This window comes from Bombyx mori, chromosome 11 (genome assembly GCF_030269925.1).
Source record: "Bombyx mori chromosome 11, ASM3026992v2".
Classification (NCBI taxonomy): domain Eukaryota; kingdom Metazoa; phylum Arthropoda; class Insecta; order Lepidoptera; family Bombycidae; genus Bombyx; species Bombyx mori.
This window is the reverse complement of record NC_085117.1, coordinates 1,330,792-1,342,967: the sequence shown is the minus strand read 5'-3', so window position 1 is coordinate 1,342,967 and position 12,176 is coordinate 1,330,792. Positions and strand designations below refer to the sequence as shown.

At 37.9% G+C, this 12,176-nt stretch overlaps 2 protein-coding genes across 2 annotated transcripts in view; one reads left to right on the top strand and one right to left on the bottom strand.

Moving 5' to 3' along the window:
• Positions 1–296: 296 nt before the first annotated feature.
• Positions 297–11,303, bottom strand: Cyp307a1 (cytochrome P450; the record flags this gene model as incomplete). Its single annotated transcript, NM_001111363.1, is given in 2 exon segments — positions 297–7,162; positions 10,811–11,303. Coding segments are annotated over 2 exon segments (1,611 nt in total). The 3' UTR covers positions 297–5,933.
• Positions 9,880–12,176, top strand: part of Nvd (neverland) — a 66,271-nt gene continuing 63,974 nt past the window's right edge. The window contains exon 1 of the mRNA XM_062670849.1: positions 9,880–10,381. The gene's annotated coding sequence lies outside the window, so the exon portion shown is untranslated. The remainder of the gene's footprint in view (positions 10,382–12,176) is intronic.

The window sequence follows — 12,176 nt, the reverse complement described above, 5'->3', positions numbered from 1 at the left end:
GTGACTTAAATTTTCAAATCAAAATGTAATGTTAAATTTATTTATTTAAATTTAACATTACATATTACGGATAGGGACGTGGCATCAAAATGTTCGCTAAACCTTTGTATCGATTTGTAATATTAATAATAACAACCAGGAACAAAATCACACAGAGTCATATTAGGCGTTTTCTCATTGAATTACGCATAGCTAGAATGATCTCCCACCAAGTACTACCTAAGAAATATTTTTTCTTTTTTTTTGTGTCCCCATTAGCCCTACTATGGAGGTGTTTCAGGATTATCCATTATTTCTGGGACACCCTGTAAACCAGACGGTAGTTCGAAAAATATATTCCAATATCGCCTAAATACACCTCAATCGTCCGCGCCTGATACATTATTAAACATATTTATGATTAAACCGTAAAAATTAGTTTTATTCAGACCAAAAATCACGAAATTCCATTACTTAAATGTCCTCTTATAGAAAAACATTGTGTTGGTGCAACAATTATGGAGTTATTAAAATAAATCGATATAATGAGATGGTCAGATTAAATTCAGACATCAAGCCGTCCACGAACAACAGTAACCACTCACCATCAGAAGGGCAGTGTGCTCACTATAATGTTTTTAGTACAATCATCGTACGGTAGGTGGCGTTGGAACTTTTCAATCAAATCTAATATCAATATCTAGGAGATTCTCACATACAAATTAGTTCAGAATTATAATAATTCTTCTCTCATACAAACAATCACACAAACAAACGTTTTTTCTCTTTTTTTTTCTAGCGATTATTTTTAGCTACACTTAAACTTATGCTTAAATGAAATTATTAAAATGTATTTCAAGAAAATATCATTAAATATATAAAAATACTAGGAACAAGAATGTTTTCATTAATTCCGCACGCAATGTATCGAAAACCCATTATTAAGGGTCAATGTCCTATCGCGCGCGTCCGTTAGGCTCCTCACATAAATATACCCTATAATTTTTTTGGACTCATTCCGAGGTAGTCACAAATTAGCGCAAAAAGAAAACCCCTTACTTATAAATACAAGTTTAAATGTCTTAATTCTATCGCGACGTGAATTGAAAAAGAAAATCACTGAGCTATAGATACAAATTCAGCTACTATGAGAACAACAGAAAAAATCTCACATGCATTACATTACTAAGAAAAAAATATATTTTATTACTTAGATGGGTGGACGAGCTCACATCCCAGCTGGTTGTTAAGTGGTTACTAGAGCCCATAGACATCTACAACGTAAATGCGCCACCCACTTTGAGATATAAATTCTAAGATCTCGGTATAGTTACAACGGCTGCCCCGCCCTTCGAACCGAAACGCGTTACTGCTTCACGGCAGAAATAGGCAGGGCGGTGGTACCTACCCGCGCGGACTCACAAGACGTCCTACCACCAGTAAATATCCTAACCTACACATTATTTCATTCTCTAATTATTATAATTAACATCTATAATTTCATTACAGACTACATTGGACACTCACAATTGCTTTAGCTAAATTAAAATTTAATATGCAAAGCTAATCTACTCACTAAGCAACGGTTCGTAATTAAAGAAAAAAGTATTAGAAATATAAGAATAAGTAAAAGTATTTGTTTATTATATATGTATATATTTTGTATAATAATGTATTGTCTATGGTACACCGCAACATACCTGCTGTATTTTTATATTTTACAGTTTTTTCTGTAAATTAAACGGATGTCTGGAAGAGATCGCTTTTAGCGATAAGACCGCCTATTGTGCAAATGTATGTGCTTTTTGACTGTTTTTTGAAGTGAAACTTCTTTAGGCGCGTGAGGGTAAAATTTTTACAGATGTAACGTCACGCAGGTATGCAACGGAAGTGTCGAAAAAGAGAGAGAGAGCGATCGAGACCGATTGAGATAGAGTAAGACAGGGCGAACGTAGCATGAAGCAACTAGCCATGGAGTGAGAGTAGGGAGCAAGCAAGTGAAAAAGAAGAGAGAAAAAGTGAGACAGAATGCTCAGTTCCTACATACTTTAAAACATACGTATAAAGTATTTTATTTTTAATACAGCGCCATCTGTGAGATGTTTTAATACTAGCGTGTGTATGAAACCTCTTGTAGTGAATTTTAATTTGGGATATACGCGAAGTTAAAATATCAATTCATAGAGGGCGCTACCTCATACTATACAAAGTGATTTACAATTATTTACTAATGACAAAATTTTACTAATAATATACTTAGACATTTAGGATAATTGTACTTTAATTTTTTGAAGGTTTCACTTCTAACACGTGTGAATTGCACACATGCTATTTTTTTTTTTAATGTAAATTGTGTTGGTTTGCAATAAAGTGTATTCTCACTCTCTCTCTCTCTCTCTTCAAATAGGTGAGGTTTTTTTTTGGTAATGATATTTTTTCCAAATTTTAAACTTTAAATGGTTCTCTTGTAAAGTTGCAAAAATGTCGCTCAAAACAAATAACCTGTCAACCCTCGAATTATGTATTTCTTGAACAAAATAGGTACTTGCACACAAAGTTTTTCACAGTCTTAAATTTGCACTCAACAATATCATCATACACACACACACGTAACTACGAAAAAAATGCATTGAAAATCAGTACAAACATAATAATACACTCTGAATATCTAAAAAGATTGTTAGCTCCGACCAATTTAGAATATACTTTATGAAAAATAAACAATTTATCAAATATTTAACCGGGAATAGGCGATTTTTAGGCACACGCACACACTTAAATCAGTTCATTTATCAATCAATAACTTTGAGTTCTGCGACTTTTTGGCGGGAACCTAATTTATGTGTGTATTATCTATGACGGGAAAGCACAGAACGAAGTTATGTGGACTTTTTGGCGGGAACGCGAGGAGTGAAGCTGTGTGATTTGTTTTATTTTGTCTTATTTGTGTTTCTTCAGGTTTAAATGTGTAATAACGGTGGCTTATTAACTGTTTAGTATCTGTGAAAGTGCATAAATGTGGGAAAATGAAACAAAGCTACTGAACGTAACATCTCGGGATCTTCCAAAAAGTCCACTGTAAAAGTCAATTATACTTCATCCCATATCATCTCATTTCATTTGATGAGATGATAAGTGATGCCCACCTGATGTTAAGTGGCTACCGGAGCCCTTAGACATATACAGCTTAAACACCGCCACCCACCTTTAGATATGAGTTCTAAGGTCTCAGTATAGTTACAACGGCTGCCCCGCCCTGCAAACCGAGACACATTACTGCTTCACGGCAGAAATAGGCAGGGTGGTGGTACCTACCCGTGCGGACTCATAAGAGATCCTACCACCAGTAAAAGTCGCCGGACGTGACTGCTAGAGTTCCTCCAAAAAGTCCCACTGAAGTCTTAGTGAACTTCGACAATTTTACTGGGACGCTATCTCATCTCGTTTCATTACATACATCCTAAAGAATTACAATTTCAATTAAATCAATTACATTCATTCGCTTCATTTCATTCATTCATTCATTCATTTTTCATTTAAAATAGTCATATTAATATTAAAATATTTTAATAAACACAACACTACCAACAATGGATTCGAGTGAAGGCAATTGCCATAGTGAAAAATAATTAAAAAGATTTAAACTTTACGTCCTTCCGCCACCCACGTGTACCGATTACGAATATTTTGTAATAATACCTACCAGAAAATATTACTTACCTAAAATACAAAAATTCTTCAAAACTTTAGAGGCCAAGCCGAGTAATCTAATAGAAGACTAAATAAAAAAAACGTCAAATTTAAAATGACTAATTTTTGCATAGCTCAAAAATTTCGCGATCTAATACTTGAGACAGATAAAATATAATTTTTAATCAAGGATTTATGAGGAGCGTTCCTTTAGTCAATAGGCCAATAAATACGTAAGCGGAGACTGATCTTTTTAGTACCTACTAGGTTGTTTATTTATTTTTGGGAATTAAGATTCTAATGAGACTTCTCACACCTTAGCGGTGCTCAGATTTTACTAGATTGTAATGTAAAGGTATGATTATAGTTTTTTTTATAGGAAGCGGAAATCTGGTCAATCACCAACCTAAGCTTCCGGAACCGGTGTTATAATGTGCGTATTTAGTTACATAAATTATACAGAATTTCAATAGACAAAAACAGCAATTGTTGCATATTATGTTTGAACAAAATGTGCAGTCATATTTTTCTCTCGATTATTAGGTTTTACGTAAAACAAAATGACCTTTTCAATTAATCAGTAAGCATGCAGACTTTCGTTTTGATCGTAAGCGTCACCATCGACATCTCCAGCCACCCAAATAAACTAAACCCCCTTAAAGTTTAGCGTTAAATTTTAGTACCAATGTCACTAAATAGGGCTTATATTGGCAATATTAGCACTACAAGTGTGTATTGGGTTTTTTTTATACAAATACGGTATGTATTCTAAAAGAAATAAATAGAGATTTGAGCAAAATCTCTGTCCGTTTTCTTGTGTCCGTTTTGTGTAATAATATTCAAAAATACACGAAATGCACTATAAAATAAACTTTAATATTGATTCGAAGCAATTCTAGATTTATTACAAATAATTGCAAATTCATATTTTTATCACTGAACTCAAAATGTTATTAAAACAACAAAAAGAACACAAAAAAATACATACGAGATTAATTAATTTTGTTCTTTGCTTTCACAAATACTAATTTTAAAGTTAACGTTTATCCGTCTCTCTCGCACTCTTTAGGCTTAGCAAAAGCTAAAAAAAGAGACGACATGAACGTTTGACTTGATTAAATCAACTGTGTCATTGTTACTAGATGTTTATCATGTTACTGTCCCTCTCACACTTAGTACTCTGAGCGAGGTTGTCTCTTTCGTTTGACCGTTTTTATTTGGTCACATGGTTTTAGTTTGTATTTATTGAAATGTTTCATCGTAATTTTCACAGAATTCAAGATTAACAGGAAAAAGTTAAAAACTTACACACGCATCAAGGATCGATGACGATATAATAATTTTATTGCTTTCATTCAAGTTCCTGACCAGAACAACCACGGTAAAACAATTATTAATTCAATGTTTTGTTTTAGTGTGCGTTTGCAATTAACGCGCGCTTTTTTCTTAGTTTTAAAAAAAAATCGCAAATTTCTAAATAAGTTTTCTGAATTCATTACAGTTACATGTGAAGTTGTGAAATAAAATATAATTTCTATGATCAGATTAAATTTAGAAAAGCCTATTTTAAAAGTTAAATCACGGTTTTTATGAACGATAACAAACCTTTCAAACGAAGTAATTTAGGTGAACAATAACAATTTATTAGTATTCAAGTTTCGTTTACCGTCGATGCAGCAGTCCATAGACATCACTGCGCGTTGCTAAGAGAGCTATGTAGTCTTTGAATGTCTTCGAAATGTTTGTTCAATTCATTTCTTGTGTTGAAAAAGAGACTCAGCTTATTTTGGTGAATTTATTCAAGATGGCCGACAATTTTATTGTGACTTACTTTTTTATTGCCGTATAGGCAGACTAGCATACGGTCCGCCTGATGGTGAGTGGTGACCGTCGCTCATGGACATCAGCAATGCCAGGGGCAGAGTCAAGCCTCTGCTTACCGTTACTTAAACGCGCGTAGAATATTATTCAGTTGAATGCGGTCTTGAGTCGTGAGGTTTCGCAGGAGGCGACGCAATCACAGGAAGGCCACAATGATAACCTCTATGGTTTCCAGTTACCACTTAACACCAGGTGTGCTATGTTCACCAATAAATGCAAAAAATCGATTGAAAACATTCGAAGCATAAGTTTTGTTGATAGCCAATCTATTGCCAGTCTTTTTGACACTGCCATTGCTAAGTTTTTTGTAAACGTTGCTCTGTGAAACATCTAGTAACAAAGACACTTAAAAGTATTTAAGAAGAACGCCATTATTGCCAATGCTACTTCCTAGGTATCAAATGCATTTTGTATGTGTTTTTGGGTAGGGCCACGCACGCCGGCTTCTGTTTGAGGTCGTTGATGTTCTCGACGCCGACCTCAAAGGACTGCATGATGTTCGCGAACATCGTGAAAGACATCGACGTGACCATAGTTTGACCGATACACGTTCTCTTACCAATGCTGAAGGGTATGAAGTGGGGTATGTTCTTTTTCACGGAAAGCATCTCCCTCTCGACGTCAGGCTTGCCGACGGGCGCTCTCTCCGAGTCGGACTCCAGGCCGGAGTCACACTGGGAGTTGCGTCTCGTCCTGACCCTGGTCTTCTCCAGGAAACGGCTCGGATCGAATTTCTCCGGCTCGGACCAGTACTGTTCGGAATTGTTCAGAACGTAGTTGTTGATAAAAACGACAGTACCCTTTTCGATTCCGTACCCGGATATGTTGGCGTTCTCGGTGGCCACGTGGGGCACGATGGGCGAGGACGCGTACCGCAGACATTCCAAGATGGTGGCCTCGGTGTACGGCAAATGGCTGCGGTCGGTGAGACCTACGGGTCTTTTGCCTCTGGTCACCGCGTCGATTTCCTGACGAATCTTTCTGCCGACCTCCGGGTCTCTGGCGACTGCGGTCAGACACAGCATGACTAAGTTACCAACAGACGAATGCCCCCCCAGGAAGTCTTCGAGCATAAAGATAATAGTGTTCCTGTCCATGGTCGGGTCTTCGTGTAGTACCCTGAGGAGGCCGTCCAGAAAGTCCTTCTCCGGAGCTTCCGTGTCTAAGTTTATTTCGCGTTGCTCCACGATCCTCGATAAGATGAAGGATCGGATGTCCTGGGACCAGTTGGAGAGCTTTTCCATGTGCTTTTTGTAGAACGGCGCCAGCCACGGCAGAAAATCGACAGCGTAGCCCTGGTTGATCTCCCAGAATATCTCGTCGAAGTGATCGACAATCTTCTGGAATTCGAGGTCCTCGTCATCAAAACGGACGCTACACATGTAGTTTGAGAACATGTTCATGGCGGACTTCATCAGTATCGGCTTCAGATCGATGCTGGCGTCCGATCTGCTGGTCAATCCTTTGAGGGTTTGAATTAGCTCGACAGATTCAAAGGTGCCGACGGTGCCGATTCTGGCGTGGGAGTCGGTGTGCTGTTTGGGACCGCAGTGCCGCCTCGCCAGGTTCCTCCTGCGCAGCTGAAGATTGGACCAGTCGCACAGGGCCAGAGCTGCAACAAAGATGGGCACGTTATTTATTTATTTATTCAGTTGCACCAATAAAGTGATCGTAGTAGTAGTTTTATTTTTCCAACTGGAAAGGCAAAGATGTCGTACCATACAGCCTAATCTTTTATATATTTTTTAAATAAGAAAAATGATAATGAAATGAAAAGAAGTTGATTAATATGAAACATGGCTTGAAATGAAATGATATGAAATGGAATGAAATGAAATGAGATGAGATGGTATGGGATGAAATATATTCTCAGTAAAATAGCGGTCATCTACTGAGACTTTTTCAGTAGACTTTTTGGAGGATCCCGAGAAGTTACGTTCAACGGCTTTTTGTTTCATTTACCTACATTTGTGCACTCTCACAGATACTAAACATTTAATAAACCACCGTTATTACACATTTAAACCTGAAGAAACATTAAATAGACAAGATAAAACAAATCACACAACTTCACTCCTCGCGTTCCCGCCAAAAAGTCCCCTATGGACATTAACATAGTGAGGGACAACAAGCGTGTTTGTAAAACTAAAGTAATATAAAAAGTAAAGACAGTAAGTAGTATATCGGTACGCCTGTAACAATAGAATAGTGGACTGCGATAATAAATATGTACTGAACAAATGTTCACGATTGACTTCCACGGTGAAGGAATAACATAACGTGTAACAAAAATCAAACCCGCAAAAGTATAATTTTCGTAATTATTGGTGGTAAGACCTCTTGCGAGTCCGCACGGGTAGTTTACCACCACCCTGCCTATTTCAGCCGTGAAGCAGTAATGCGTTTCGGTTTGAAGGGCAGCCGTTGTAACTATACTTGAGACTTTAAAACTTACTAGTGGCCTCACAGTAGCCGAAATTCGACTATAATTAATTGAAATCATAATGTTGTACATTATTATGGTTCTATTATCAAAGACTATTTTACTTCTATAATCACTGATTTCGCCAAGACTACACTATAGACAAATAATATTAAAGACAAACTATATTAAAAACCTATTTTCAATTTGACCACAGACTATGCAAAAACAAAAGTTTGACAATGAGGCTACATAGGTGTGTGTGTCAAATACATGGTAGTATGTGTAATGTTTTTTTTATTGACTTAATGTATTAATAATGCGCAATTTTCGTAATAAGGTATACAAAGTTATTGCTTCACGTATTAATATATAGATATCTCAAGGTGGGTGGCACAATAACCAGGGACGTCTTAAATTAGGATGTGGCCCTTGGGCACACAAGAATTTGAGGCCCTTTTGGAAAGTAAAAAAAACTAATTATAATAACATTTTTTTACTGAGTATGACCATTTATTATAGGTAATCAAATACAGTATGATATAATATGTCATTAATGATATTAGAATGCTGCTGGTTTTTTGGTTACGATTTCGATAACGGTTTCTTTCGGGATTTCTGTTGAGCAAAATCTTCTATTATAGGCATAGTAGGTATGCCTTCTAAATACCTTCTGACTACTGATTTGTGAAAAAGTGTAATGTGCCCGACAAAAATGTTTTGAGAATAAACGTGTGAGAGAAATTGTCGGTCTTTCGGGGCCCCCTGAGAATGGGGGCCCTGGGCACGGGCCCCGTGTGCCCTTATGGTAAAGACGGTATTGACAGTAACGTTGTAGATGTATATGGGCTCTAGTAACCATTTAACACCAGGTGGGCTGTGAGCTCGTCCACCTATCTAAGCAATAAATAAAAAAGCCATGGGTACGTGACTTTTCGATATGTATTTTCTGTTAAAATATGCTTATTGTACATAACAGACGGTGTGACCTACCTACGTAGCGTTTCCATCGCGTAGGCGAATTTACAGATTGCCGACTGTTAATTCTGCTAATTTTTGTCGAATAAGAAATTTCGACACAAGCGCGACCCGTTTTTGCTCCGTAACGAAAACCTGCGTCTGGTTTGGCGCATTTTGACTAATTACTCAGATTACGATTGATCAGGGGATATGGCGATCGTTTTTTATAAAAAAAAACTTTTATTAGACATGTTTGTCTGTGCGTAACGAAAACTTTGAACGTCATTTCCACGGACTACAGGAAGTCTGTTTGACTTGAAAATTCGCGCGCGCGTCAAGGGCCAATGACGTTGACGTACCTAATAACTCTTCAAACCGAAACGCGTTACTGCTTCACGGCAGAAACAGGCAGGGCGTTGGTGCCTACCCGCGCGGACTCACAAGACGTCCTACCATTAGAGCGTATTTGAAAAAAAAAAAGGTTTTTCTTAGGAGACTGTTAAAATCCTGGCTTCCTCTGATACCTTGCGACATGCGATCGAAAGTTGAATTGTATTACAAAACCGCTTTCCCGCTCATCAAAGAGGTTCCATAGACACCCTACCATCAGTCAAAAGAATTTGATACTGGAAAATTCGAATGGAATTTCATAGCTACTGGATTTGTTTGTTCAGCCAAAAACACAAGTTGAAATAGGTTACTTCCTGCCCTTCAGACAAGAAAGCCTCGCGTTAGTAACAAGTTGATTGTCGATTCCCTAATAATTGACAGGGAATATAATAAATAAAATATATATCAGAACCGTTGAGTTGGCAACAGGAAGGATAGACTCACAATAAGTCCTTCCACCGGTAAGTAATTGCGAGTAATCATAATCTAAGCTCCTTTGCCTTCGAATACAAAAAAGCTTAGATTAAAAAGCAAAGATAATAAATAAATAAATAAATAAATATTTACTAACAATCACGCCACGTTAACTGGTCCCGTGATAAGTTCGTAAAGAACTTGTGTTACAGGTACCAAATAACGGATATAAATGTAAGATTTATTATACACATACATATATTTAATATACATCCATAACCCTGGAAAATACATTTATATTTATCATACAAATATCTTCCCCTGGCGGGATTCGAACCCGCGACCCCCTTGTGTAGTGACCATGTCACTTACCACTACACCAGACGGCCGTTGAAAGATAGCTATCGATTGTGAGCATCGTAGGGTGATAAACGCGAAACCCCGAATAAAATAATATAGCTTTAGTTTAGTTTCCCGCAAATCCAGTAGAGTGCTACATGTCGGAAATGATACTCGCGTTTCATGTTGAAATTTAGCATTTTCCAATAAATAAATAAATATTGAACAGACGTTGCAGTTAACAAAAAAAAAATTAAGAAAAAGAAAAATTTGTGTTAATTTTGTGACATATTAAAAATAATCTCGGTGAGTTATTTTTATAATTTTCGATAGTATAGGTGAATTTTAGTGCATTAAAAATTATTACAGAATTATTAAAACAAATAAAATTTCAATAGATCCGTATCATCATCATCATCATCATCATCAGCCTTTATCTGCCCACTGCTGGACATAGGCCTTCCCCAATGCCTTCCACATAATGCGGTCCTCCGCCTTCATGCTCATTGAGAACTAGTAGCCCACTGAATTTCTCGCTGGATCTTCTCAGTGGGTCGCGTTTCTGATCCGGTGGTAGATTCTGCGAAGCACCGCTCTTGCTAGGGCCAGTGTTAGCAACACCTCCGGTTTGAGCCCCGTGAGCTCACTTACACGTCAAAGCGAAGCTGTAATAGCCTCTTAAGGCTATCAGCATAGGTAGAAAAAACAAGAGAACAACAATAAAAAAAAACTCACAGTTATTCCGGTCGCCGGCGAAGAGCTTATGGAAGCGCAGGAAGTCCGGTCGTCCCGCCACCACATTGCCGTTTTGATTTAAAACTTCCCTGATCAGAGATAAATTGTTTACGACCACGCAATCGGCGCTGCCCAATTTGACGCTGAAAATGTCGCCGTATTTCTTCGATAGCTCAGTGAAGGCCTGGAAGGGCGACTCGTGGCCGCCCAGAAGGTGTAGACTCCCGATAATGGGCCAGCAAACGGGCCCCGGTGCGGTCCTTAGAATGGCCGTCTCGACTCCGCCATATTTATTCGTTTTCACCCACCGCACGGTCTTCCTTCTAAGCAATTTATAAACCGCCAATGCGAAAACGAATAATACAATGATTAACGAACTCATACTTATATTTGGATATAAGATTTTTATGAGTAAACAGAACCACACCGGGGAGTATGGCGTGTAATAAATACGTGCCAACACTGCACTTTGTTTCAAGAGAACCCGATATTTATACGAAAAGATTTGCATTACATTTGACTTTTTATCTGACGAAGCAAGATGGCGTCGAACGCGGCCGAACACGGCACTAAAAGGTTATTGTGATTTTTCTAGAAACGTCGAGGAGATATACGGGAGAATCAACTTTAATTAATCTAAAATTTATTCGAATCTATTTTAGTTTTTAATTTAATAAGCTTAAGGTTTAATTGAGCGTAATTCACAACGATATCATTTTGAAAAGTTGCACGCTAGCGCCGTCGGGAGATGCAAACGTAACTTTGCGGGATTAGGGTTTAGCGAATTTCGGTTCTAACGATCGGACGTAAATCTTAAATTGGTTTGTCTCGAATGCGCGGTATTCCGTAACTGAATTTTGATTTTTCAACTAACGTTATTTTGGACTTTAAAATATATTCGTTCAGTGGCGTTCGTTTGACAATGTAAATGAATGTACTCTTGAATTATGACGTCTCAGTGAGTACATATCTTAAGCTATCAGCACTGACCAGTCCAGACGGGTGGTGTGCACCCTGCCTATATTCTTGGGGGAGTATTCATATCTGTCTGCTTAGTGCGAGTTTCTTAACGTTCTCGTTAGCGTAAAAGTTAAGCCAATTTTGTATGCAGTTGGAACAGCGCCCGTATACCTACAAATATGAGCTAACTTTTACGCTATCGAGTACGTTAAAAAACTCGCACTAAGCACACTGAGCCTGCTGTGTTTCTTGCTTCATCGGCATTTCCAGTCGCCATCAGTGCGTCATTTTGAGAAGGCGGCACGACACGAAAATCCTCTTGTGGTGGCAGCCGGTAACTACATACCCGATCTTGTGGACCGAATGGCAAACTGTTGGCGTCGCCCTAAAGAAAACCTTTTATCGA